General features: G+C 49.8%; 1 protein-coding gene across 2 annotated transcripts; it reads left to right on the forward strand.

Moving 5' to 3' along the window:
* The first annotated feature begins 1,131 nt into the window (after positions 1-1,131).
* Positions 1,132-27,495, forward strand: cdc42bpb (CDC42 binding protein kinase beta (DMPK-like)). Of its 2 annotated transcripts, XM_079180431.1 has the most exons (38): positions 1,132-1,869; positions 4,942-5,033; positions 6,228-6,311; positions 6,425-6,520; positions 7,765-7,913; positions 8,357-8,450; positions 8,901-9,101; positions 9,358-9,606; positions 10,298-10,538; positions 10,621-10,728; positions 11,832-11,965; positions 12,309-12,551; positions 12,648-12,758; positions 12,861-13,105; positions 13,274-13,379; positions 13,478-13,602; positions 13,729-13,834; positions 14,682-14,830; positions 14,910-15,007; positions 15,133-15,212; positions 15,806-15,850; positions 16,492-16,566; positions 16,759-16,830; positions 17,420-17,525; positions 18,235-18,371; positions 18,489-18,628; positions 18,772-18,853; positions 18,935-19,151; positions 20,715-20,777; positions 20,862-21,103; positions 21,194-21,548; positions 21,634-21,734; positions 21,819-21,903; positions 23,494-23,611; positions 23,697-23,814; positions 26,005-26,113; positions 26,244-26,299; positions 26,917-27,495. In XM_079180431.1, exons 1-38 carry the CDS (start codon positions 1,701-1,703, stop codon positions 26,986-26,988), a joined length of 5,073 nt encoding a protein of 1,690 aa, XP_079036557.1. In that variant the 5' UTR covers positions 1,132-1,700; the 3' UTR covers positions 26,989-27,495. The 2 variants fall into 2 exon arrangements, with proteins under 2 accessions (XP_079036557.1, XP_079036558.1); XM_079180432.1 differs by lacking the exon at positions 15,806-15,850.
* Positions 27,496-27,706: the final 211 nt, after the last annotated feature.

Genomic DNA, 27,706 nt, shown 5'->3' on the forward strand with positions numbered 1-27,706 from the left:
CAAAGACAAAGTCCATCCTCCTTTCTTTGTTAATAAAGAGTTTAATCTCACGTTGTTCAGTTCATCCGTGTGTTTTAGTTCCAGTCAGAAGTTCTTCTGGATTCATGGACGCCAGTGAAGACATCGAGCCTCCTCAGTTGTGTTTCTTGAACACGTTTTAATGTGTTTGAGGCTGTAGTGTATTTAAGAAAAATTATTAAATTAAATGATAAAATAGCTATAACTGTGATTCTGTCTAGGCCAGCAGAGAAGGCTTTTTATATATATATATATATATATATAGAGAGAGAGAGAGAGAGAGAGAGAGAGAGAGAGAGAGAGAGAGAGAGAGGACGTTACTTAAACTTTACATGTTTTATTTAAACTCTATTTATAATTCTTTTTCTCAAAATGAAAACTTCAATCAATGAAACCACAAACATAATTTTAATAAAATTGTTTTTTGTTGTAATGACGTCACACCGATGATGTCAGACCCGTCTGTGTTTTTGTTTTTGTGTTTATGTGTGTGTGAGGGGGGGTACCAGTCTATCACGGCTCCTCTCAATCACGTCATGACGTCATGCATGCAGAGCATTTCCGGTGCAGGAAGGCGGGGCCACTGTGCTCCTCAGGGAGAAACAGACAGGTGAGTCAGGGCAGCACAGGGCAGCAGGAACTGACTTCCGTGACTGGTATAGTATCCTTCAAAGTAAAAGCACGGAGAAGTTTTAATGTTCTATAGTATAATACATATTTTCCTTTCTTTTTTTGGTTTTTAAAATATTTTCTCAATGCTTTTCTGTTATTCAGTTAATTTATTTGACTGTCTGAATATATTCCTGAGGGATATAAGCAGATCACACGTGTATTTAATCGTTTATGATGTATCTTTTGATTTGTTCTTTAAAATATATTGAAACTTAAAATTGTACTTAATGTTGGAAGTTTGAGAGCAAATAATCTCCTTTCTTTATCCTACAGATTTATATAAAAGCTCTTACTTTGTATTATTTTCATATTCTAGCCAAAATAAAGTTGTAGCCCTTTATTTTGAGTAAAAGTGTTTATTACTTTAAATGTGTCTGTTATTGTGAAACTCTTCCAGACAGGAAGTGTATTGTGGTGCCTTCAGCTTCCCGAATGATCCGCTCTGAGATCAGCCATATTCCCACTGACCAGCCGCACCGGCAGCCTGGCTCACACACCGAACCGATCCTCGGTGACCCGCTGCACACGGTACCGAATGAGTGACGTAGTTCGTCCCGAGTCCGTCCCGGAGCTCCCGGTCATGGTACCGAGCTGATTACACCGCCCCGTGGACATGGAGCGGCCGACCTGAGGGAGTCGACGCTCCCACCGATATCCGACCGATATATCGAGAGGAAAGTCCAGATTTACGGGATTAAAGCCGACTAGACGCGGGCCTGTAGACACAACGAGCCGCTAACGCGAAGGGACTCGACGGTTAAACCGGAGGAGACTCAACCGACTCACCGACACACACGGACGGATCAAAATGGTCGGGAATGTTTTCCCGGAGCTAACGAGCTAGCCGCAGCTAGCAGGCGGAGCTCGACCGGAAGCGTAGCCGAAGAGCCTCGAGAGGCGGGTCGGGCTCGGTTAGTGTCGGGTACTCATCGGACTGAGTGTCGGTAACTCATCGGACTGAGTGTCGGTTACTCATCGGAGAAGAACGGTCCCGGGGGTCCAGGTCCAGGATGTCGGCTCAGGTCCGTCTGAAGCGTCTGGAGGAGCTGCTGCTGGAGCAGAAGGCGGCCGGTTCTCTGAGCGTGGAGGCGCTGCTGGACCTGCTGCTCTGCTTCTACACGGAGGTCTCTCACTCCCCACTGAAGAGGGAGAAGCACATCACCGACTTCCTGGAGTGGGGTAGGTCCCGAAACCCGATCCCGATCCTGGGCCACGTCTTATTCTGTAGAACAGTTAAAACACACACAAGGTCCCGGGACCCTTTAGCGGTCACCAAGGGGCCGCCAGCTTCTCCCCGGGGACAGGGGGGTCCACCCAGAGGGGTTCAGGTAGTCTTCATGGGGGTTCAGGTGGTCTTCATGGGGGTTCAGGTGGTTTTCATGGGGGTTCAGGTAGTCTTCATGGGTGTTCAGGTAGTCTTCATGGGGGTTCAGGTAGTCTTCATGGGGGTTCAGGTGGTTTTCATGGGGGTTCAGGTAGTCTTCATGGGGGTTCAGGTAGTCTTCATGGGGGTTCAGGTGGTCTTCATGGGGGTTCAGGTGGTTTTCATGGGGGTTCAGGTAGTCTTCATGGGTGTTCAGGTAGTCTTCATGGGGGTTCAGGTGGTCTTCATGGGGGTTCAGGTAGTTTTCATGGGGGTTCAGGTGGTCTTCATGGGGGTTCAGGTAGTCTTCATGGGGGTTCAGGTAGTCTTCATGGGGGTTCAGGTGGTCTTCATGGGGGTTCAGGTAGTCTTCATGGGGGTTCAGGTAGTCTTCATGGGTGTTCAGGTAGTCTTCATGGGGGTTCAGGTGGTTTTCATGGGGGTTCAGGTAGTCTTCATGGGGGTTCAGGTAGTCTTCATGGGGGTTCAGGTGGTCTTCATGGGGGTTCAGGTAGTCTTCATGGGGGGTCAGGTGGTCTTCATGGGGGTTCAGGTAGTCTTCATGGGGGTTCAGGTAGTCTTCATGGGGGGTCAGGTGGACTTCATGGAGGGTCAGGTGGTCTTCATGGATGTTTAGGTGGTCTTCATGGCGGTTCAGGTGGTCTTCATGGCGGTTCAGGTAGTCTTCATGGAGGTTCAGGTGGACTTCATGGAGGTTCAGGTGGACTTCATGGATGTTTAGGTGGTCTTCATGGGGGGTCGGGTAGTCTTCATGGAGGTTCAGGTGGACTTCATGGAGGTTCAGGTGGACTTCATGGATGTTTAGGTGGTCTTCATGGGGGGTCGGGTAGTCTTCATGGAGGTTCAGGTGGACTTCATGGATGTTTAGGTGGTCTTCATGGGGGGTCGGGTAGTCTTCATGGAGGTTCAGGTGGACTTCATGGATGTTTAGGTGGTCTTCATGGCGGTTCAGGTGGACTTCATGGATGTTTAGGTGGTCTTCATGGGGGGTCGGGTGGTCTTCATGGGGAGTCGGGTGGTCTTCATGGGGGGTCTTCATGGGGGGTCGGGTGGTCTTCATGTTCTGGTGGAAGCTCCAGCTCCACTAGCAGTGACTGATCTATCGCAGCTGTATCAGTATTAAATTCACAGTATAACGGGACTCGGCCGTCAGAGCACAAGCGCAACATGTTATAACAACACAGTAACACGGTAATAAACACACAATGACCTCACTCTGCCCAGACACCAACCGAAACCTCTTCTGGTCCTTCTAGTCAGCGGTTAACTTGGTGGCGGAGCTCTCAGCGATAAACTATTCTATTAACGCGGCGTAGAAGTTATCCGTTCTCTCCAGAAACACGTTGAGGCGACGCTTTCATCTGCTCGCTGACGTCCGGTCGTAGAATCGGCAGTTAGCTGCACGGCCCTCGACCAATGGGAGGCCAGAGCTGCGTTTAGGTGAATATTTCACACCTAGTGGTGATTTTAGCTTCTCCTGGAGCTTCACGTTATCTTCAACTCAAATCAGGCTTTTGGCTGAACAAGCAGGCCGAGTCTTGTTCTTTATAAATAGGCTCACGGTGAGTCCAACAATCCATTCACAATCACAACTGTGCCTCAGAGAGTTTACATCCGTACACATGAGACCTCCTCAGTCCCAGGACCCTCAGTGACCCTCAATGATGTCACTGATAGTTTCAGTTTCATCATCATCATCATCATCATCATCATCATCATCATCATCATCTTTATCATCCTCTGTCTGTTACACTCAACTACAGATTAAGCTTCATTACATCTTCATTCATTTTTGTGTGTAATAGTATATCATTGTAATAGTACTATTGAGTGTAATAACAGTGTAATAGTGTAGTAATATAACAACAATGTAATAATAATGGTGTAATACCAGTGTAGTAATATAATAACAATGTAATAACAATAACAGTGTAATAACGTAATAATATATATTCATGAGTATAATACCAGTGTAATAACTGTGTGTGGTCTCTCCTTAGTGAGGCGTTCACCACAGTGTATTAACGGCGTAATAACGGTGTAATGACTGTGTGTGGTCTCTATCCTTAGTGAGGCGTTCACCACAGTGTATTAACAGCGTAATCACAGTGTAATAACTGTGTAATAACTGTGTGTGGTCTCTATCCTTAGTGAGGCGTTCACCACAGTGTATTAACAGCGTAATAACGGTGTAATAACTGTGTGTGGTCTCTATCCTTAGTGAGGCGTTCACCACAGTGTATTAACAGCGTAATAACGGTGTAATAACTGTGTGTGGTCTCTATCCTTAGTGAGGCGTTCACCACAGTGTATTAACAGCGTAATCACAGTGTAATAACTGCGTGTGGTCTCTCTCCTTAGTGAGGCCGTTCACACCACAGTGTATTAACAGCGTAATAACAGTGTAATAACTGCGTGTGGTCTCTCTCCTTAGTGAGGCCGTTCACCACCACAGTGTATTAACAGCGTAATCACAGTGTAATAACTGTGTGTGGTCTCTCCTTAGTGAGGCCGTTCACCACCACAGTGTATTAACAGCGTAATAACAGTGTAATAACTGCGTGTGGTCTCTCTCAGTGAGGCCGTTCACCACCACAGTGTATTAACAGCGTAATAACAGTGTAATAACTGCGTGTGGTCTCTCTCCTTAGTGAGGCCGTTCACCACCACAGTGTATTAACAGCGTAATAACAGTGTAATAACTGTGTGTGGTCTCTCCTTAGTGAGGCGTTCACCACAGTGTATTAACAGCGTAATAACGGTGTAATAACTGCGTGTGGTCTCTCTCCTTAGTGAGGCCGTTCACCACCACAGTGTATTAACAGCGTAATAACGGTGTAATAACTGCGTGTGGTCTCTCTCCTTAGTGAGGCCGTTCACCACCACAGTGAAGGACATGCGGCTGCACAGAGATGACTTTGAGATGCTGAAGGTGATTGGACGAGGAGCTTTTGGAGAGGTATGACTTCCTGTTTGTTAAAGGCATGTTTCCTCCTCGTCTCCTCTGTTCTCATAGTGGGAGGGACTAAGACGCAAAGAACAGAATCCACGAGGCACAACATTGGGAAATGAAAAAGACCCTCCATCTTCTTTACATCCTCTCCTCTTCTTAACTCCTCATCTCTCCTCTTCCTCCTTCTCCTCTTCTTCCTCTTAACTCCTCATCTCTCCTCCTCCTCTTCCTCCTTCTCCTCTTCATAACTCCTCATCTCTCCTTCTCATCTTCCTCTTCCTCCTTCTCCGTTTGATATTGTGACTCAAAATGCATCAATTCCAGAAGAAAAGTTAGTGTGTGTGTGTGTGTGTGTGTGTGTGTGTGTGTGTGTGTGTGTGTGTGTGTGTGTGTGTGTGTGTGTGTGTGTGTGTGTGTGTGTGTGTGTGTGTGTGTGTGTGTGTGTGTGTGTGTGTGTGTGTGTGTTGTCCACATACCAGAGATAAAGGTGTGTCGAGGCCACACCCTCCTGCTGCCTCAGTATAGAAACACACAGCTGTGTGTGTGTGTGTGTGTGTGTGTGTGGTGCAGGTGTGGCTCTGAGGTAAAGTCTGACTCAGAGTTTAATAACCTGTTTGAACAGACTTCATGTCAAAGAGAACAAAAACAACGTTTCCCTGAACTAGACCCTGAATCTGAATCTGAAGTAGACCCTGAATCTGAAGTAGACCCTGACCCTGAACTAGACCCTGACTCTGAAGTAGACCCTGACTCTGAAGTAGACCCTGACTCTGAAGTAGACCCTGACTCTGAACTAGACCCTGACTCTGAAGTAGACCCTGACTCTGAAGTAGACCCTGACTCTGAAGTAGACCCTGACTCTGAACTAGACCCTGACTCTGAAGTAGACCCTGACTCTGAACTAGACCCTGACTCTGAACTAGACCCTGACTCTGAACTAGACCCTGACTCTGGAGTAGACCCTGACTCTGGAGTAGACCCTGACTCTGGAGTAGACCCTGACTCTGAAGTAGACCCTGAATCTGAACTAGACCCTGACTCTGAAGTAGACCCTGACTCTGAAGTAGACCCTGACTCTGAAGTAGACCCTGACTCTGAAGTAGACCCTGACTCTGAACTAGACCCTGAACCTGAACTAGACCCTGAACCTGATCTAGACCCTGACCCTGATCTAGACCCTGACCTGCATGTGTGTCTCAGGTTGCTGTGGTGAAGATGAAGCACACAGAGAGAGTTTACGCCATGAAGATCCTCAACAAGTGGGAGATGTTGAAGAGAGCGGAGGTGAGTTATTGGTTGATGTCAACATGTTTGTTCCAACATGTTGTGATAGTGTTCTGGATGTTAGCGTGTTGTTAGCGTGTTGTATTCAACATGTAAACATGTTCTGTGTTCAGACGGCGTGTTTCAGAGAAGAACGGGACGTTCTAGTGAAAGGAGACAGTCAGTGGATCACAACGCTGCACTACGCCTTCCAGGACGACAACTACCTGGTCAGTACTACTGATACTGCTACTACTGCTACTACTGCTACTACTGCTACTACTACTGCTACTGCTACTACTGCTACTGCTACTGCTACTGCTACTACTGCTACTACTGGTACTACTGCTACTACTGCTACTACTACTGCTACTGCTACTGCTACTACTGCTACTGCTACTACTACTGCTACTGCTGCTACTACTACTGCTACTGCTACTGCTACTGCTACTACTACTACTGCTACTGCTACTACTGCTACTACTACTGCTACTGCTACTGCTACTGCTACTGCTACTGCTACTACTGCTGCTACTGCTACTACTACTGCTACTACTACTGCTACTACTACTGCTACTACTGCTACTGCTACTGCTACTGCTACTGCTACTGCTGCTACTACTGCTACTGCTACTATTACTGCTACTGCTACTGCTACTACTGCTACTGCTACTACTACTGCTACTACTGCTGCTACTGCTACTGCTGCTACTGCTACTGCTACTACTACTGCTACTACTGCTGCTACTACTACTGCTACTGCTACTGCTACTACTGCTACTACTACTACTGCTATTACTGCTACTGCTACTACTACTACTGCTACTGCTACTGCTACTACTGGTACTACTACTACTGCTACTACTACTGGTACTACTGCTACTACTACTGGTACTACTACTACTACTGCTACTGCTGCTACTGGTACTGCTACTATTGCTACTGCTACTGCTACTGCTACTACTGCTACTGCTACTGCTACTACTACTACTGCTATTACTGCTACTGCTACTACTACTACTGCTACTGCTACTGCTACTACTGGTACTACTACTACTGCTACTACTACTGGTACTACTGCTACTACTACTGGTACTACTACTACTACTGCTACTACTGCTACTACTACTGCTGCTACTGCTGCTACTGGTACTGCTACTATTGCTACTGGTACTACTACTACTGCTACTGCTACTGGTACTACTGCTACTAGGGTTCGGGGTCCGCTCTGTGATTGATTGGTGATTATTACATTAGTCATTTATCAGACGTTCTATCACGTTCTATCACGTTCTATCACGTTCTGCAGCGTGGGCTCAGCTTCAGCAGCAGTTTGGGGTTCAGTGTGTCTGTGAATCATGTGACTAGTGGAGCCGGGATCAAACCGCCGATCCTCTGCTCTCCGCTCAGCCACAGTGGCTCTACAGCTGAGTATACATGTTCAGGGGTGTCACTGACTGTGGGTCTCTGCTAGTACCTGGTGATGGACTACTACGTGGGCGGGGACCTGCTGACGCTGCTCAGTAAGTTTGAAGATCGTCTTCCAGAGGACATGTCCAAGTTCTACGTGGCTGAGATGGTGCTCGCCGTCCACTCCATCCACCAGCAGCATTACATCCACAGGTACTGGTTCCACTGGTTCCACTGGTTCCACTGGTTCCACTGGTTCCACTGGTTCCACTGGGATCACTGGGGGGAATGTGGAGGCTGAAGGTGTTTTAATGGTTATTTAATCTGTTTAAATGGTTATTTAGTGTGTTTAAATGGTTATTTAATGTGTTTAAATGGTTATTTAATGTGTTTTAATGGTTATTTAATGTGTTTTAATGGTTATTTAGTGTGTTTTAATGGTTATTTAATCTGTTTTAATGGTTATTTAATCTGTTTAAATGGTTATTTAATGTGTTTAAATGGTTATTTAATGTGTTTTAATGGTTATTTAGTGTGTTTTAATGGTTATTTAATGTGTTTTAATGGTTATTTAGTGTGTTTTAATGGTTATTTAATCTGTTTTAATGGTTATTTAGTGTGTTTTAATGGTTATTTAATGTGTTTTAATGTCACAGAGACATTAAACCAGACAACGTCCTGCTGGATGTGAACGGTCACATCCGCCTCGCTGACTTCGGGTCTTGTCTCCGGATGATGGAGGACGGCACGGTAACACACCAACACTCTCGTTGTTACGTTGACTTTAGTCCTCCAGGGACAGACTTCACCCATTTCTGACCCTCCAGAAAATTATTATAATTAAAATTGCTCCCCGAGTGTATGTGTCGGGTACTAAATATCCCTTTAAATCAAACACCCAAACCCTCCAGGACCCTGTTACTGTGGAAACGTGCAGATCATCACAGCTCACTGACCTGCAGCTGGAAAGAGATGTTTTATATATTCTGGGTGTTTTAATGGCTTTACGTCTCACTTTACACCTCAACAGGTTGAGTCTGTGTTTACCCAGTTGTCCCCATTAAAGGAGGAAAAGTCATTCAATGTTAAGCAAAAGAAATGAAGTCTCATTTATTTAGAGACGTCAGACGTCTAACGGGGTCAGAAACGAGCCCAGGACCACGCGGGGTTAAGGACTCTGTGTCCCTGGTCGCGGTGCAGGTGCAGTCTTCTGTGGCCGTGGGGACCCCAGACTACATCTCCCCAGAGATCCTGCAGGCGATGGAGGACGGGATGGGCCGCTACGGACCGGAGTGTGACTGGTGGTCTCTGGGAGTCTGCATGTACGAGATGCTCTACGGGGAAACGCCGTTCTACGCCGAGTCTCTGGTGGAAACCTACGGCAAGATCATGAACCACGAGGTCAGAGTTCAGTCTGTGGATTCAAAATAACTTTAAGTCACAATAAGAAAAGCGGTGAGGCTTTGGTCTGCTGAGGTTCCTTCAGGATTTCTCTGACCAACAATGAGCCAGAGTACTGAGCCAGAGTACTGAGCCAGAGCCGTTTCCAGGTCGTCTGTCTCTTGACTCTCGTCCTACTTCCTGTCTTCTAAATCTGGACCGGTCTCAGTGGACTAGTCTCCATTTCTGTCCTCTTTACTTCCCTCTTTGTCTCCAGGAGCGTTTCCAGTTCCCGTCTCACGTGGCCGACGTGTCCGAGGACGCCAAGGACCTGATCCAGAGCCTGCTGTGCTCCAGGGAACACCGACTCGGCGCCAACGGGATCTCCGACTTCAAGAGCCACCCGTTCTTCAGCGGGATCGACTGGGACAACATCCGGTCGGCCGAGGCCCCGTACATCCCCGACGTGTCCTCGCCCACCGACACCTCCAACTTCGACGTGGACGACGACGTCCTCAAGAACCCGGTGAGGACGGAAAGTAGTCACGTTGCACAGGTGTTCCGCTTATTAACCCGTCAGTCTAGTCATTCAGGTCTCTAGTCATCCAGGTCCTGTCTCTAGTCTTTAAGGTCTCTAGTCTTTAAGGTCCTGTCTCTAGTCTTTAAGGTCTCTAGTCTTTAAGGCCCTGTCTCTAGTCATCCAGGTCCTGTCTCTTGTCTTTAAGGTCTCTAGTCTTTCAGGTCCTGTCTTTAGTCTTTAAGGTCTCTAGTCTTTCAGGTCCTGTCTTTAGTCTTTAAGGTCTCTAGTCTTTCAGGTCCTGTCTTTAGTCTTTAAGGTCCTGCCTCTAGTCGTTCAGGTCCTGCCTCTAGTCTTTAAGGTCTCTAGTCTTTAAGGTCCTGTCTCTAGTCTTTAAGGTCTCTAGTCTTTAAGGTCCTGCCTCTAGTCTTTAAGGTCTCTAGTCGTTCAGGTCCTGCCTCTAGTCTTTAAGGTCCTGCCTCTAGTCGTTCAGGTCCTGCCTCTAGTCTTTAAGGTCTCTAGTCTTTAAGGTCCTGTCTCTAGTCTTTAAGGTCTCTAGTCTTTAAGGTCCTGCCTCTAGTCGTTCAGGTCCTGCCTCTAGTCTTTAAGGTCTCTAGTCGTTCTGGTCCGGTCCACATTAAAGACATTACAGACCTGTGGACTATGAAGGTGGTCCAGTCTCACCGTGTTTCTCCTGCAGGACGTCAGCCCTCCCATGTCTCACACTGGTTTCACTGGTCAGCACCTCCCCTTCGTCGGCTTCACTTACACCACCGACAGCTGCTTCGCTGACCGCAGCTCCGTCAGCCAGACGGGACTCGGCCTCCGTCAGGAGGAGGTGGGAGGAGGAGGAGGAGGAGGAGGTCAGGAGGTCGAGGCCTTCGAGAGGAGGATCCGCCGACTGGAGCAGGAGAAACAGGAGCTGAACCGCAAACTGCAGGGTGAGACAGACGTGTGTTTAAAGTGTACAGGACTTTATTCATTGGATGTAGTACTCCTGACCTTTGACCTCTGGATCTGCAGAGTCCACTCAGGCCCTCCAGGCTCCGGCTCGAGGAGGAACTCTGACCCGAGACAAAGAGATCAAGAAGCTCAACGAGGAGATCGAACGGCTGAAGAAGAAGCTGGCAGGTTAGAGTGGTGGTGGTAGTACTAGAGTAGTAGTACTCGGAGTAGTAGTAGGAGTAGTAGTACTAGTAGTAGGAGTAGTAGTAGGAGTAGTAGTAGTAGTAGTAGGAGTAGTAGTACTAGTAGTAGGAGTAGTAGTACTAGTTGTAGGAGTAGTAGTAGTAGGAGTAGCAGTACTAGTAGTAGGAGTAGTAGTACTAGTTGTAGTAGTAGTAGGAGTAGCAGTACTAGTAGTAGGAGTAGTAGTAGGAGTACTAGTAGCAGCAGTACTAGTAGTATTACTAGTAGTAGTAGGAGTACTAGGAGTAGGAGTAGCAGTACTAGTAGCAGTACTAGTAGCAGCAGTACTAGTAGTAGTACTAGTAGTAGTACTAGTAGCAGCAGTACTAGTAGCAGTACTAGTAGTAGTACTAGTAGCAGCAGTACTAGTAGTAGTACTAGTAGCAGCAGTACTAGCAGTAGTACTAGTAGCAGCAGTACTAGTAGTAGTACTAGTAGCAGCAGTACTAGTAGTAGTACTAGTAGCAGCAGTACTAGCAGTAGTACTAGTAGCAGCAGTACTAGCAGCAGTACTAGTAGCAGTACTAGTAGTAGTACTAGTAGCAGCAGTACTAGTAGTAGTACTAGTAGCAGCAGTACTAGTAGTAGTACTAGTAGCAGCAGTACTAGTAGTAGTACTAGTAGCAGCAGTACTAGCAGCAGTACTAGTAGCAGTACTAGTAGTAGTACTAGTAGCAGCAGTACTAGTAGTAGTACTAGTAGCAGCAGTACTAGCAGTAGTACTAGTAGTAGTACTAGTAGCAGCAGTACTAGCAGTAGTACTAGTAGTAGTACTAGTAGCAGCAGTACTAGTAGTAGTACTAGTAGCAGCAGTACTAGTAGTAGTACTAGTAGCAGCAGTACTAGTAGTAGTACTAGCAGTAGTACTAGTAGCAGCAGTACTAGCAGTAGTACTAGTAGCAGCAGTACTAGCAGTAGTACTAGTAGCAGCAGTACTAGCAGTAGTACTAGTAGCAGCAGTATTAATGACTTCAGATTCAATCTTTGGTCATGTTCAGCGTCAGTATCCATCAGGTGAGTAAGCCCCGCCCCTCTTCCTCCCCTAGACTCTGATAGGCTGGAGCACCAGCTGGAGGAGGCGGTCACACTCAGACAGGACTACGAGAGCTCCGCCTCCAAACTGAAGACCCTGGAGAGGCAGGTGAAGACCCTGAGACAGGAGAAAGAAGAAGTCCACAAGGTAGTTCACTGATGCTGTTCTCTGGTCTACCCAAGTACATATGTGGCTCAGCTAAGATCAGGTCTAAGTACCCTCAGGTCCATTAGGATCAGGTCTAAGTACCCTCAGGTCCATTAGGATCAGGTCTAAGTACCCTCAGGTCCATTAGGATCAGGTCTAAGTACCCTCAGGTCCATTAGGATCAGGTCTAAGTATCCTCAGGTCCATTAGGATCAGGTCTAAGTACTCTCAGGTCCATGAGGATCAGGTCTAAGTACCCTCAGGTTCATGCCCCCCCCCCCCCCCACCTGAATGTGACTGGTCCAGTATCAGCTGAGTCCTGAACCTGGTCTCCTGTGAGCAGCAGCTGGCGGACTCTCTGGAGCGTCTGAGGAGTCAGACGAAGGAGCTGAAGGAGGCTCACTCTCAGAGGAAGCTGGCCCTGCAGGAGTTCTCCGACCTGTCGGAGAGGATGGCCGACCTGCGCTCCTCCAAACAGCGTCTGTCCCGTCAGCTCCGGGACAAAGAGGAGGAGATGGACGCCCTCCTGCAGAAGATGGACGCCACGAGACAGGAGATCCGCAAGACCGAGAAGAACCGCAAGGAGGTGAGAGAAAGGTTTGACCCCCGTGACCCCCGGGGGACTTCTCACCATCAGTCACTTCCTGTCCTTCAGAATAAAAGCCTTGTATGTGTTTGTCAGCTGGAGGCTCAGCTGGACGATGCGAAGGCGGAGGCGCAGAAGGAGAGGAAGCTGAGGGAGCACAGTGAGGTTTACTCCAAACAGCTGGAGACAGAGCTGCAGAAGCTGAAGGTCAGAGGTCACACACACACAATCAATGGTGACGCTCTGAAACTCAAACCGGTCCTTTAAATGAACAGAAGTGAGTGATTGTGGTTTTGGATCTGGTCTCAGTCTCAGCAGGGTCGAGGGGCGGTAGTCGGGGGTGCAGAGTTTCAGCAGGAGCTGTCCCGTCTGAAGGCAGATCTCGATACGAAGATCCTGTTCTACGAGGAGGAGCTGCTGAGGAGAGACTCCTCCCACTCCTCCGAGATCAAGAACCTCCGCAAAGACCTGCACGAGTCCGAGGGGGCGCAGCTCTCCGCCAACAAGGAGCTGCTGCAGCTACGAGACAAGCTGGACAAGGCCAAGAGGGACAGGTGAGTCCTGAACCAGGTCAGCAAGGGGGGCAGGTGAGTCCTGAACCAGGTCAGCAAGGGGGGAGGGTGAGTCCTGAACCAGGTCAGCAAGGGGGGAGGGTGAGTCCTGAACCAGGTCAGGAAGGGGGGCAGGTGAGTCCTGAACCAGGTTTTGTTGTGTTCCTGCAGACAAGCAGAGATGGATGAAGCTGTTTCAGCTCTGAAGGAGAAATCTGAACGAGAGAAAAACCTTCTGACCGAAGAAAACCGCAAACTAACGGCTGAAACTGACAAGGTGAAGTCCTGTGGTCCTCAAGTCCTGAATTAAAGTAGTTTAATGAAACATCTGAAACATTGTGACATGATCCGTGAGTAACTCTGCGTTCCTCTCAGCTGTGCTCCTTCGTGGATCAGCTGACGGCTCAGAACCGTCAGCTGGAGGACGACCTGCAGGACCTGTCCTCCAAGAAGGAGAGCGTGGCTCACTGGGAGGCTCAGATCGCTGAGATCATCCAGTGGTGAGTCCCACCAGGAGGAGGTCTCTGTGTTCCTAACGTGTGTCTGGTGCACCAGGAGGAGGTCTCTGTGTTCCTAACGTGTGTGTGTGTGTGTGTGTGTGTGTGTGTGTGTGTGTGTGTGTTCAGGGTGAGCGATGAGAAGGATGCTCGAGGCTACCTTCAGGCTCTGGCCACCAAGATGACGGAGGAGCTGGAAACACTGCGCAGCTCCAGTCTAGGAACAAGACCTCTGGTAACACACACACACACACACACACACACACACCCCTCACGCACCTTTCAAACCCGGAGAGCCTGGAATTCTTTCACAAACTTGCTGTCAGAAGCTTAACATACAGGAGCACCTGTCTCAGGAGGAGCACTGGGTCAGGTGTACCTGGGTCAGGAGTACCTGGGTCAGGAGTACCTGGGTCAGGAGTACCTGGGTCAGGTGTACCTGGGTCAGGAGTACCTGGGTCAGGAGTACCTGGGTCAGGAGTACCTGGGTCAGGAGTACCTGGGTCAGGAGTACCTGGGTCAGGTGTACCTGGGTCAGGAGTACCTGGGTCAGGAGTACCTGGGTCAGGAGTACCTGGGTCAGGTGTACCTGGGTCAGGAGTACCTGGGTCAGGTGTACCTGGGTCAGGAGTACCTGGGTCAGGAGTACCTGGGTCAGGAGTACCTGGGTCAGGAGTACCTGGGTCAGGAGTACCTGGGTCAGGTGTACCTGGGTCAGGAGTACCTGGGTCAGGAGTACCTGGGTCAGGTGTACCTGGGTCAGGAGTACCTGGGTCAGGAGTACCTGGGTCAGGAGTACCTGGGTCAGGAGTACCTGGGTCAGGTGTACCTGGGTCAGGAGTACCTGGGTCAGGAGTACCTGGGTCAGGAGTACCTGGGTCAGGAGTACCTGGGTCAGGAGTACCTGTGTTGTCACTTTACCATCTTTGTCTTTTTAGTGTTGGTCTATTACATAAAATCCAAATAAAAATCTCTATTGGTTCCAGGTTTTACAGGGTAAATGATAAGTGGGTGAAGACTTCTGCTGGTGTTTGTAGATGTTCTCCATCAGTACCACTGACCCCCCCCCCCCCCCCCCGTAGGACCCCCTGTGGAAGGTGCGTCGCAGTCAGAAGTTGGACATGTCGGCTCGTCTGGAGCTCCAGTCGGCTCTGGATGCTGAGATCAGAGCCAAGCAGCTGGTTCAGGAGGAGCTGCGCAAAGTCAAAGCTGCCAACATCAACCTGGAGAGGTCAGAGGTCACACAGAGAACAACAGCTTCTCCTTCCTCACCTGCCTGTCTCCTCACCTGTCTGTCTGTCTGTCTGCAGTAAGCTGAAGGAGTCGGAGGAGAGGAGTCTGGAGATGGGCGAGCAGGTGGAGAGTCTGAAGAAAGACGTGGAGGACAGCCGCTCCCGCTCTGACAAAGGTGAGACCACCTGGAGTCCCTCAGGGTTCAGTTCATGGTCCTGTACGTGGTCCAGTAGACTCCCTCAGGTAAAACTAACCAGGCGACCTCATTCAGGTCTTCACCTCTAGTCTGGTTCTCTGCAGGTCTGAAGCTTCCAGACTTCCAGGACTCCATCTTTGAATACTTCAACACGTCTCCTTTGGCTCCTGACCTCACCTTCAGAGTGAGTCACCTGTCTGTCTCACCTGTCTGTCTCTGTCTGTCTCACCTGTCTGTCTCTGTCTGTCTCACCTGTCTGTCTCTGTCTGTCTCACCTGTCTGTCTCACCTGTCTGTCTCACCTGTCTGTCTCTGTCTGTCTCACCTGTCTGTCTCTGTCTGTCTCACCTGTCTGTCTCTGTCTGTCTCACCTGTCTGTCTCTGTCTGTCTCACCTGTCTGTGGTTCTCAGCCTTATGTCTCCATAAACACGTTTCATAATGAACAAACACTGATAGAACAGTTACCAGTGCTGTGCTGTAGTTGATCAAACCGTCCAAAGTGAGTGAAAATAAACATATTTTAACTATTTTCTGAATTATTTTGAGTTTAATCTCAGAGAATATTCAGGTTTTTTCCCGTAAAGTTACGACATTAATGTAGTAAATTCAGAGATATTTTCCTCTGAATGTTCCTCGTTTATAACCGGAACATATGACCAGTAGCTGGTATTTAACCCCAGAACTCACCAAGCAGCAGGTCACATGATGTCACATGATGATGATGATGTCACTCAGGTGTAGTCTCTGAAGCTGTTTGTTTCTCTCTGCAACATGGAGGCGTCAGTTTGCTCCTCCTCCTCGCTGCTCGCTCTCTGGGAAGACGTAAGTTCACCTGCCATGTTACCCACAATGCCCTGCATACCGATACCCTTACCCACAATCCTCTGGGGCAGCTAGCTGTCAGATCTAACCTCAGTTGTTGCTGCTAGCTTTGTGCTAATAGTAGCTAGACTCCTTTAACCACAATGACCTCACACCTGTTTAGCCACCTTTCACTTGATTGGCTCTCAGGAACATCAGCGGGTTGTTCAGCCAATCAGCACCAAAGGATCCGTCACTGAGGAGTGTAGCTACATTTCACTGAAATATTAGCTCGTTGGCTACTTGTAGAGCTTTTGACCAAATCCTCTGGTCTTCTTCAGACTACCAGGTCGCATGTATTTCAATGAACCGATGAACATCCTGTAACAGGCAGAAGCCTCCACAGGGGGGCGCCACAGAGCCACTGCAGGAAGAGGAAAACCTCTTTCTCTAGTTCATGAGTCAGTGAAACGTGAAACCTGTTATCACTGAGGTGAAGAACACTAATCCGTACCGCAGATCACGATGATTTAATACTGAGCTGTAGTTTCAGGAGAACTCGGTGTTAATAAACTACCGTCAGTAGGAACAGCTGGACTGAGAGGTTTTCATACATGTTGAAGTGTGTCCACAGTGATGTTCAATGCTTCCTCTCTTTGCAGACCGCAGACATAGACCCCGCCCCCATGAAGCCAGAGACCACGCCCCCTTCACCCTCCACCACCTCTGAACACGAGGTCAGTCACTAACACGGATCCTCACGTGTGTAATCAGATCACCATCTCATCCCAAATACCTTCTGTTTGCTACAGGTGTTTAAAATGTAAATGAGTTTCAGTTGGAGATGGAATGGTGAAGTTGAATTGTGGACTCAGAGGATCGTGACGGATCCTCTACCTGTCCTCACCTGAGTCCGTTTGTTTCAACAGGAAGTTAAAGCTGCGTCAGTCCCAGCGAGCCCCTCCCCCACCTACCAGAGCTCAGCCCTGACCACACTAAAGGTACGCTTTCCCCAGGTGAGCGGTCTCCTGTAGGGGGTAGGACAGTAGATACAGTCCGGTACCAGTGAAGCCTTATTCTCCCGACGCCACGATAGCGTAGTGGTTCTGTTCTTACTGCATCCTGGAGTCCACTTGGAGGACGCCGTACATGTGCAGACGCTTCAAGCATGCATGTCTGCGCAGTCGCAACAAAGTGGAGAAAACCTACGCCTGCACTCTGATGACGGACCATGGCCGACCCTAGCGGACCCTGATGGACCTGTGCAGACCTTAGCGGACCCTGGTGGATCTATGCGGACCCTGGTGGAGCTTCGACAACCCTAGCGGACCCTGGTGGATATAAGCAGACCCTAGCGGTCCGGTACCACTGACCTTAGTGGGACCCTGGTGGACCCTGGTGGACCCTGGTGGACCCTGGTGGACCCTGGTGGATGTGGAGGGTAGTGTGGGTTTAACTGTAGACGAGTGGAGTAGTGAACTGGTCCAGATGGACTGCGGTGGTCCAGTGATCCAGTCTGAATCCTTCACTGGTCTGTCTTCTTCCAGGAGCTTCTTTGTCTTCATGTTGATCATGTTTGTGTGTTCACAGCCCAAAGCTCACCAGCTGAGCATCAAGACCTTCTCCAGCCCGACTCAGTGCACACACTGCACCTCCCTGATGGTGGGCCTCCTCAGACAGGGATACGCCTGTGAAGGTAACACCTCCTTCTTCTCTGATTGGAATCTCTGTTCATAAGTCTTCTTCTAGTGAATCACATGTTTGAGCAGCTGAAGGAGCTCAACAGCGTGAAACACTTTGTACTTGATGATTGATGGTTTTAAACATGGCTGTGGCTCCTCGACGTATGAAATCTAACAGGAAGTCGGACATTTTGAATTGAATGTGATTTCCAGGCTCTCTGAGTAACTCCTGCTGACCAGATTCCACCGGATGGACTCTGGTCAGCAGCATCTGAAGATGCTGAACTGTGAGGCTCTTCAGTTAGAACCATGTTGCCGTAACGTGGATCAGAGTCCAGTCCTGATGACGTCTCCGCTCCAATATTGACCCGCAGTCATAGCGCCAGCTACTGGCAACAGGAAGCTACAAGCTTTATACGCCGACGTATTCCTGGAGCAGGTAGACCAGATCCAACTGAGATGTTGGGCGACCGTGGCTAAGTGGAGAGCAGGGTTCGATCTCCGGCTCCGCTAGTCGCATGTCGATGTGTCCTTGAGCGAGACTCTTCACCCCAGAATGTCCACGCTGTGATGCAGTCTGAACTGTCTGCTCAATGACTGATGTAATGTTGTCAGACTGTTTCCTTGTTAGACGGAAACTCCACCGGTTCATCTGGTGATGAGATGTAGTTCTTTGTTCCAGACGAGTCAACACAAAGGTCCTGACTCTCCGTCTCTCCTCAGTGTGCTCCTTCATCTGCCACGTTTCCTGTAAAGACCACGCCCCCCTGGTCTGTCCGATCCCAGCAGAGCACGCCAGGAGGCCGCAGGGCATCGACGTCCAGAGAGGCATCGGCACCGCCTACAAAGGCTACGTCAGGGTAAGTGATGAGGTCATGAGGCCCCGCCTACAAAGGCTACGTCAGGGTAAGTGATGAGGTCATGAGGCCCCGCCTACAAAGGCTACGTCAGGGTAACTGCTGCCGTCTGTCTTTCAGATCCCAAAGCCCAGCGGCGTGAAGAAGGGCTGGCAGCGAGCCTTCGCTTTGGTCTCCGACTGTAAACTGTTCCTCTACGACGTCCCAGAGGGGAAGTCCACCCAGCCGGGGGCGGGGGCCAGTCTGGTGCTGGATCTCAGGTGACTGTCAGCACTCTAGTCTGCAGAAGGTTTTCAGATTTGATCATTCTGGTTTCTTGATGTTTGGGGTTAAGTGTCTGCTGATCCTCTGAAGGACTGCTCTCCACTTAGATGATCCTTTAACTTGTTCCCTCGTGTTTCAGAGACGAGGAGTTCTCCGTCAGCTCCGTCTTGGCGTCGGATGTGATCCACGCCACCAGGAAGGACATCCCCTGCATCTTCAGGGTCGGTAGACCTCCTGTGACCTCTCGCTGTTTGACCTCTGACCTCCTCGTGACCCCTATCCTTTGTTTTTGCCACGATTAGGTGACGTCGTCACAGCTGATCTCTCAGCTGTCGGCGGTGTCTCTGCTGGTGCTGGCGGAGAGTGAGGTGGAGAAGAGGAAGTGGGTCCGGATCCTGGAGGGTCTGCAGAGCATCCTGACCAAGAACCTGCTGAAGAACCAACAGGTCCACGTCCTGCACGAGGCCTACGACGCCTCGCTGCCCCTCATCAAGACCACGCTGTCTGCTGCTGTGCTGGGTCAGCTACTACTGACACTACTACTGACACGACTACTGATACTACTGACACTACTACTGACACGACTACTGATACTACTGACACTACTACTGACACTACTACTGACACGACTACTGATACTACTGACACTACTGCTGACACTACTGCTGACACTACTGCTGACACTACTACTGACACGACTACTGATACTACTGACACTACTGCTGACACTACTGCTGACACTACTACTGACACTACTACTGACACTACTGACACTACTGCTGACACTACTGCTGACACTACTACTGACACTACTACTGACACTACTGACACTACTGCTGACACTACTACTGACACTACTGACACTACTGCTGACACTACTACTGACACTACTACTGACACTACTACTGACACTACTACTGACACTACTACTGACACTACTACTGACACTACTGCTGACACTACTGCTGACACTACTACTGACACTACTACTGACACTACTACTGACACGACTACTGATACTACTGACACTACTGCTGACACTACTGCTGACACTACTACTGACACTACTGACACTACAGCTGACACTACTGCTGACACTACTACTGACACTACTGCTGACACTACTGCTGACACTACTACTGACACTACTACTGACACTACTACTGACACTACTACTGACACTACTACTGACACTACTACTGACACTACTACTGACACTACTACTGACACTACTGACACTACTGCTGACACTGCTGACACTACTGCTGACACTACTACTGACACTACTGCTGACACTACTGCTGACACTACTGCTGACACTACTGCTGACACTACTGCTGACACTACTACTGACACTACTGCTGACACTACTACTGACACTACTACTGACACTACTGCTGACACACTGTGTACTGAGTACTAGTACTGCAGACTGTGTACTGAGTACTAGTACTGCACACTGTGTACTGAGTACTAGTACTGCAGACTGTGTACTGAGTACTAGTACTGCAGACTGTGTACTGAGTACTAGTACTGCACACTGTGTACTGAGTACTAGTACTGCAGACTGTGTACTGAGTACTAGTACTGCACACTGTGTACTGAGTACTAGTACTGCAGACTGTGTACTGAGTACTAGTACTGCAGACTGTGTACTGAGTACTAGTACTGCAGACTGTGTACTGAGTACTAGTACTGACACACTGTGTACTGAGTACTAGTACTGCACACTGTGTACTGAGTACTAGTACTGACACACTGTGTACTGAGTACTAGTACTGCAGACTGTGTACTGAGTACTAGTACTGCAGACTGTGTACTGAGTACTAGTACTGCAGACTGTGTACTGAGTACTAGTACTGACACACTGTGTACTGAGTACTAGTACTGACACACTGTGTACTGAGTACTAGTACTGCAGACTGTGTACTGAGTACTAGTACTGACACACTGTGTACTGAGTACTAGTACTGCAGACTGTGTACTGAGTACTAGTACTGACACACTGTGTACTGAGTACTAGTACTGCAGACTGTGTACTGAGTACTAGTACTGATGAATCCTCGTTTCCTGTCCCTACAGACCGGGAGAGGATCGCTCTGGGAACCGAAGACGGACTGTTTGTGGTGGAGGTCACCAGAGACGGTGAGACAGGCGGACAGACGGACAGTTGGACTGTTGATGATCGATAGGTGTCTCACCTCTCGCTGTCTCTCTCTCTCTCTCCAGTGATCGTGCGAGCAGCAGACAGTAAGAAGGTTTATCAGATCGATCTGATCCCGAAGGAGAAGATCGTGGCTCTGCTCTGTGGTCGGAATCGTCACGTTCACCTCCACCACTGGGGGGCGCTGGAGGGAGCCGAGGGAGCCTTCGACATCAAGCTGACGGAGACCAAAGGCTGCCAGGCTCTGACCACCGGGGTGCTCCGGCCCGGAGGCCCCGCCTGCCTGCTGGCTGCCGTCAAACGTCAGGTCAGGATTCTGGAGGACGGGACCGGGACGGGGAAAACCACCTCGCTGCGGTTCTGCTCCTGTTCTTACGTTGCGGTTCTGATCCTCCAGGTTCTGTGCTACGAGATCACCCGGGCGAAGCCGCACCACAAGAAGCTGTGGGAGGTGCAGGCTCCGGGCACCGTGCAGTGGCTGGGCATGGTGAGGGAGCGGCTGTGCGTCGGTTATCCTTCGGGCTTCGCTCTGCTGGCCCTGCAGGGGGAGTCGTCCCCCATCAGCTTGGTGAGCCCGGCTGACCCGTCGCTGACCTTCCTGGCCCAGCAGCCCCATGACGCCCTGCACGCCCTGGAGGTGGGCTCTACCGAGTCGCTGCTCTGCTTCAGCCAGCTCGGCATCTACGTGGACGGACAGGGCCGCCGGTCCAGGACCCAGGAGCTGATGTGGCCCGCCACGCCGCTGTCATGCAGTACGTTACTGACACCGGTTCATAGACCGTCACCTGATGTGGAACCAGGTTCTAGGTTTTCATCAACACCTGTCTGTCTCTCCAGGCTCCAACTCCTCCCACCTGACGGTCTACAGTGAATACGGACTCGACGTCTTCGATATTCACACTGCAGAGTGGGTCCAGACCATCTCCCTCCTCCGCAAGGTAACCAATCACAACTCGGCACTGCTGGGAACCGGCCAATCACAGTGGAGCGGCAGTCAATGACATCACAGTCTCTGTCCTCAGATCCGCCCTCTGAATGTTGAAGGAACCTTAAACCTGCTGAGCTCAGAACCTCCTCGTCTGATCTACTTCAGCAACACCTCGTCAGGTAAGGACTCACCTGGACCTGTCTCACTACTTCAGGGTCCTGAAGCTCACCCACCTCCACCTGTCTGACTCCACCTGTCTGTCTCTACCCGTGTGTCTCTACCCGTGTGTCTCCACCTGTCTGACTCCACCTGTCTGTCTCTACCTGTGTGTCTCTACCTGTCTGACTCTACCTGTCTGTCTCTACCTGTCTGTCTCTACCTGTCTCTACCTGTCTGTCTCTACCTGTGTGTCTCTACCTGTGTGTCTCTACCTGTGTGTCTCTACCTGTGTGTCTCTACCTGTGTGTCTCTACCTGTCTGTCTCTACCTGTGTGTCTCTACCTGTGTGTCTCTACCTGTGTGTCTCTACCTGTGTGTCTCTACCTGTGTGTCTCTACCTGTCTGTCTCTACCTGTGTGTCTCTACCTGTGTGTCTCTACCTGTCTGTCTCTACCTGTCTGTCTCTACCTGTGTGTCTCTACCTGTGTGTCTCTACCTGTCTGTCTCTACCTGTCTGTCTCTACCTGTCTCTACCTGTGTGTCTCTACCTGTCTCTACCTGTGTGTCTCTACCTGTGTGTCTCTACCTGTGTGTCTCTACCTGTGTGTCTCTACCTGTCTGTCTCTACCTGTGTGTCTCTACCTGTCTGTCTCTACCTGTGTGTCTCTACCTGTGTGTCTCTACCTGTCTGTCTCTACCTGTGTGTCTCTACCTGTGTGTCTCTACCTGTCTGTCTCTACCTGTCTGTCTCTACCTGTCTGTCTCTACCTGTGTGTCTCTACCTGTGTGTCTCTACCTGTGTGTCTCTACCTGTCTGTCTGTACCTGTGTGTCTCTACCTGTGTGTCTCTACCTGTGTGTCTCTACCTGTGTGTCTCTACCTGTCTGTCTCTACCTGTCTGTCTCTACCTGTCTGTCTCTACCTGTCTGTCTCTACCTGTCTGTCTCTACCTGTGTGTCTCTACCTGTCTGTCTCTACCTGTGTGTCTCTACCTGTGTGTCTCTACCTGTGTGTCTCTACCTGTCTGTCTCTACCTGTCTGTCTCTACCTGTCTGTCTCTACCTGTGTGTCTCTACCTGTGTGTCTCTACCTGTGTGTCTCTACCTGTCTGTCTCTACCTGTGTGTCTCTACCTGTCTGTCTCTACCTGTGTGTCTCTACCTGTGTGTCTCTACCTGTGTGTCTCTACCTGTGTGTCTCTACCTGTGTGTCTCTACCTGTGTGTCTCTACCTGTGTGTCTCTACCTGTCTGTCTCTACCTGTCTGTCTCTACCTGTGTGTCTCTACCTGTGTGTCTCTACCTGTGTGTCTCTACCTGTCTGTCTCTACCTGTCTGTCTCTACCTGTCTGTCTCTACCTGTCTGTCTCTACCTGTCTGTCTCTACCTGTCTGTCTCTACCTGTGTGTCTCTACCTGTCTGTCTCTACCTGTCTGTCTCTACCTGTGTGTCTCTACCTGTGTGTCTCTACCTGTGTGTCTCTACCTGTCTGTCTCTACCTGTCTGTCTCTACCTGTCTGTCTCTCTACCTGTCTGTCTCTACCTGTGTGTCTCTACCTGTCTGTCTCTACCTGTGTGTCTCTACCTGTCTGTCTCTACCTGTGTGTCCTCAGAGGGAGACCTCACCATCCCGGAGACGTCGGACCAGAGCAGGAAGTTAATGGTTCGAACGCGCAGCAAGAGGAAGTTCCTGTTTAAGGTTCCGGAGGAGGAGCGGCTTCAGCAGAGGAGGTGACTGTTTCATTCATGTGTTAATCATTGTGTGTAATAAATGTGTAATAAACGTGTAATAAACGTGTATTATTGTGTGTCTTAGGGAGATGCTCAGGGATCCGGAGCTCAGATCAAAGATGATTTCTAATCCCACGAACTTTAACCACGTGGCCCACATGGGACCAGGAGACGGCATGCAGGTCCTCATGGACCTCCCTCTGGTAACTCCTCCTCCCTGCTCCACCGTCTCCTCCTGCCGGCATGTTCTCCCTCACCTCCTCTCCCCTCACACTGACTCCTCTCTTCTCTCCTCCCCCTGTCTCACCTCCCTCCTCCCCCCTGATCTTCAGGTTGGTGATGTCATCTCCCTCTCCCCCTCTCCATCCCCCTCCCCCTCCTCCTCCTCCTTCTGTCACTCCCTCATCTCTCCCCCCTCCAACTTTGAGCATGTCTATCACATGACGTCGGCGTCGGCCGGCGCCTTCTTGCAGAAAGACGCCTCCTCTTCCTCCTCCCAGCAGAGCCTCCTGCAGCCTTCCTCCTCCTCCTCCTCTCCCTCAACCTCCTCTCTGGGAATGGTAGGCCAGCTTCTCTCTGTCTCCCTCACCCCTGCTCTAGCTCTCCTTTCCTTCACTGGACCACTCGTCTCCTGGTCTGCTCGGCCACGGATCCAGTGATTCCATTGGACGGTTATTAGATTTTCATTTTAAACTTCACAGCAACATAGAATGTGAGTTTAACGAGAGTCAGAGACTGAGACTCCTCCCCCTCCTCCTCCTCCTCCTCCTCTTCCTCCTCCTCCAGCTGATCCTCATTAATAACAGAATCATTATTCAGAATACGAATTTGACCTCCGTCCATAAATCAAAGGAGTGTTTAGATCATACAAATCTATCAGCAACACTTTAAATTATGATTTGTAATAAAAACTAAATAATTCCTCAGTAAGTGTTGACGGTGTGGCTTCGTCATAACATCCACACGGTGATGTCACAGTGATGTCACGGTGATGTCACCGCAGCGTCGGTGAGTTCGATCGCTTCTCGTTTCTGCGTCTCAGACTCTTGGATTGACTCTGGTGTTCGTGGTGACGGTTCACAGACGGCTCCGTCTTTGTTGGACTGAACGTGTACATGAAGCCGGTTCATGAGCGATGAGGTTCAACATGGAGTCTGATGAGCAGCTGCTTCTGATGCATTCACAGATTTAAAACGTGTCTAAAGAGTGAACATCGTGGGAGCAGTTTGTTTGGAAAAATCACAGAATATTTAGCCGCTCCGCTCTGACCGTGATGTCATCACTCTGACCGTGATGTCATCACTCTAGCTCTGAACGAGCCGTGCAATACACACCCATTATAAAATGTCCCTGAAACGTTGCCTTCATGTAAACTGTGCTGGCTGTCGAGACGCTCCGTTGGCTCAATAACGTGCAGCGTTCTGTCTGTTTTAAACTTTGAATCGTGTTTCTACGTTAACGTCCGGCTCGTCAGCGTGGACCCAAACGTCTCACTGAAACCCGTCAAGAGAACGATCTCTAGAAAATACAAAGCACACGATTCCTGACCAGGCCGCACGCTGGCAACGCTGTGAGGAGAAGATATGATTATTATTATTATTATCATCATCAGAGGCAACAAAGCACACTGAACTAAACATGTCTCTCACTTCTTTTCTCACCGCTTTCTGTCCTTTCATTCCACTTCCTTCCTTCCTTCCTTCCTTCCTTCCTTCACTCACTTGGTCCTGAATCAGTAACGTGAACTGTAGTCTAGAAAGACGCCAGAAACTACATCTACCATGAGTCCTTGCTGCAGGAGCCCTTAGTAGTTCATCTGAAACAACTTGAGAGTTCCTCAGAGCCGGCTCCTCGTGGCTCCGGCTCCTCGTGGCTCCGGCTCCTCGTGGCTCCGGCTCCGGCTCCTCGTGGCTCCGGCTCCTCGTGGCTCCGGCTCCTCGTGGCTCCGGCTCCTCGTGGCTCCGGCTCCTCGGGGGCCCGGCTCCTCGGGGGCCCGGCTCCTCGGGGGCCCGGCTCCTCGTGGCTCCGGCTCCTCGGGGGCCCGGCTCCTCGGGGGCCCGGCTCCTCGGGGGCCCGGCTCCTCGGGGGCCCGGCTCCTCGTGGCTCCGGCTCCTCGGGGGCCCGGCTCCTCGTGGGCTCCGGCTCCTCGTGGGCTCCGGCTCCTCGTGGGCTCCGGCTCCTCGTGGGCTCCGGCTCCTCGTGGGCTCCGGATCCTCGTGGGCTCCGGATCCTCGTGGGCTCCGGATCCTCGGGGGCTCCGGCTCCTCGGGGGCCCGGCTCTAGCGGTCATCCAGGATTCATAGAACCCTAGTTATATCTGTAACTCTTGTTTTATATTTGTGTGTGTGTGTGTGTGTGTGTGTGTGTGTGTGTGTGTGTGTGTGTGTGTGTAGAGTGTGATGCATTCCTCTCAGGATGACCCAGTTAAAGATAAGCCCCGCCCACTGTCCAGTATCTCCCGGCAACAGAGGAGCAAGACACACATCACACGCACAGCCTCAGGTACACACACCTGTACACACACACACACAACTGTAAATACACACACATTATATATTATATAATATCGACGTGCTAAAATACACACAATCACTGAGATGTGACGTCATTTAATCTGTTTTCATTGGTTCAGATTTTGGAGGAGGAGCTTCATCTCGAAGCATCTCTGAACCGGACCAGGACCTGGAGGTAACACGCACACACACATACACATACACACACACACGCACACACACGCACACACACATACACATACACATACACACACACACGCACACACACACACATATACACACACGCATATATACACACACACACACACACACATATACACACACGCATATATACACACACACACACACATATACACACACGCATATATACACACACACACACACACACATATACACACACGCATATATACACACACACACACACACACATTCTGCTGACTCCTCATCCAGAACATCCTCCAGTCTTATATTATGGGATGTCAGGTGGTTCTGATCCAGATTAAATACCAACCTGTAGTTCTTCTGTGGTCACAATGGACTACATTTACCACCAACACTGAGTTAGAGATCAGGACTACAAAATGTGTGAAGGACAAAGTTTAACTCTCTCTCTCTCTCTCTCTCTCTCTCTCTCTCTCTCTCTCTCTCTCTCTCTCTCTCTCTCTCTCTCTCTCTCTCTCTCTCTCTCTCTCTCTCTCTCTCTCTCTCTCTCTCTCTCTCTCTCTCTCTCTCTCTCTCTCTCTCTCTCTCTCTCTCTCTTTTCTCCCTCCCTCCCTCCCTCCCTCCCTCCAGCCGGACTCGGACTCCACCAAACACTCGACCCCCTCTAACAGCTCTAACCCCAGCAGCCCCCCCCAGTCCTAACTCGCCCCACCGCAGCCAGCTCACATTGGACGGTTTGGAGATGGATCCCTGAGGCTCCGCCTCCGCGTGACCCCGCCCCCTGTACGTGAGGGAGGAGGAGTTTTATGAACCAATCAGTCTGCAGACTGAGTTTAGATTTTATTGTGGCGGGGTGAGTCTGAGCTTCCAGCTGCTTTTATTTGTGTTGGATTTTACCTGCTGGGAAGCCCCGCCCCCTGGTTGTAACCCTGCTGATGGCTGCTGTGTGTGACCCTTAGTCTGATTGGCTCTGAGGGACCAATCGCCTCCTCTTCTTCTCTATTAAATAAGTTGTTGATAAGCTTTAGCAGGACGTTAGCCGCCGAGCTAGCGGTGACGGAGGTCTCACTCTGATGGAAAAACACTGTATGAATTCATTTTTAAACTTTTGTTAAATTGCACATCATCAATATTGTTGTTTTAGGAGAAAAATAATCTTTGATTTTGTGTCAGTGATGATCTTTCCTGTTGGCCCCGCCCTCTGAGGGGGGGGGGGGGGGGGGTTAAAGAATCTTTGTAATTATGGAACAAACTCAATAAAAGAATCTGGAGAGTCACTGTTGGTTTATTATTCAACCAAACATGATGACATCATCACTGATCCTTTAATTCAGGACCCTGTTAAAGATTCATTTCACCCTCAGTTCTGTCTGGCAGGCTCATTAAATATTCAGGAGGGGCGTGGTCTTTATTACACGCC

The sequence above is a fragment of the Pholis gunnellus genome (genome assembly GCF_910591455.1).
Source record: "Pholis gunnellus genome assembly, chromosome: 19".
Taxonomy (NCBI): domain Eukaryota; kingdom Metazoa; phylum Chordata; class Actinopteri; order Perciformes; family Pholidae; genus Pholis; species Pholis gunnellus.

Bases quoted from the DNA above. Each gene is read 5' to 3' on its own strand.
- cdc42bpb (XM_079180431.1), top strand. From the start codon at position 1,701: ATGTCGGCTCAGGTCCGTCTGAAGCGTCTGGAGGAGCTGCTGCTGGAG. The intron at 16,567-16,758 runs GTCAGTCACTAA...TTGTTTCAACAG, and splicing joins CCACCACCTCTGAACACGAG to GAAGTTAAAGCTGCGTCAGT. The intron at 19,152-20,714 runs GTCAGCTACTAC...CTGTCCCTACAG, and splicing joins GCTGTCTGCTGCTGTGCTGG to ACCGGGAGAGGATCGCTCTG.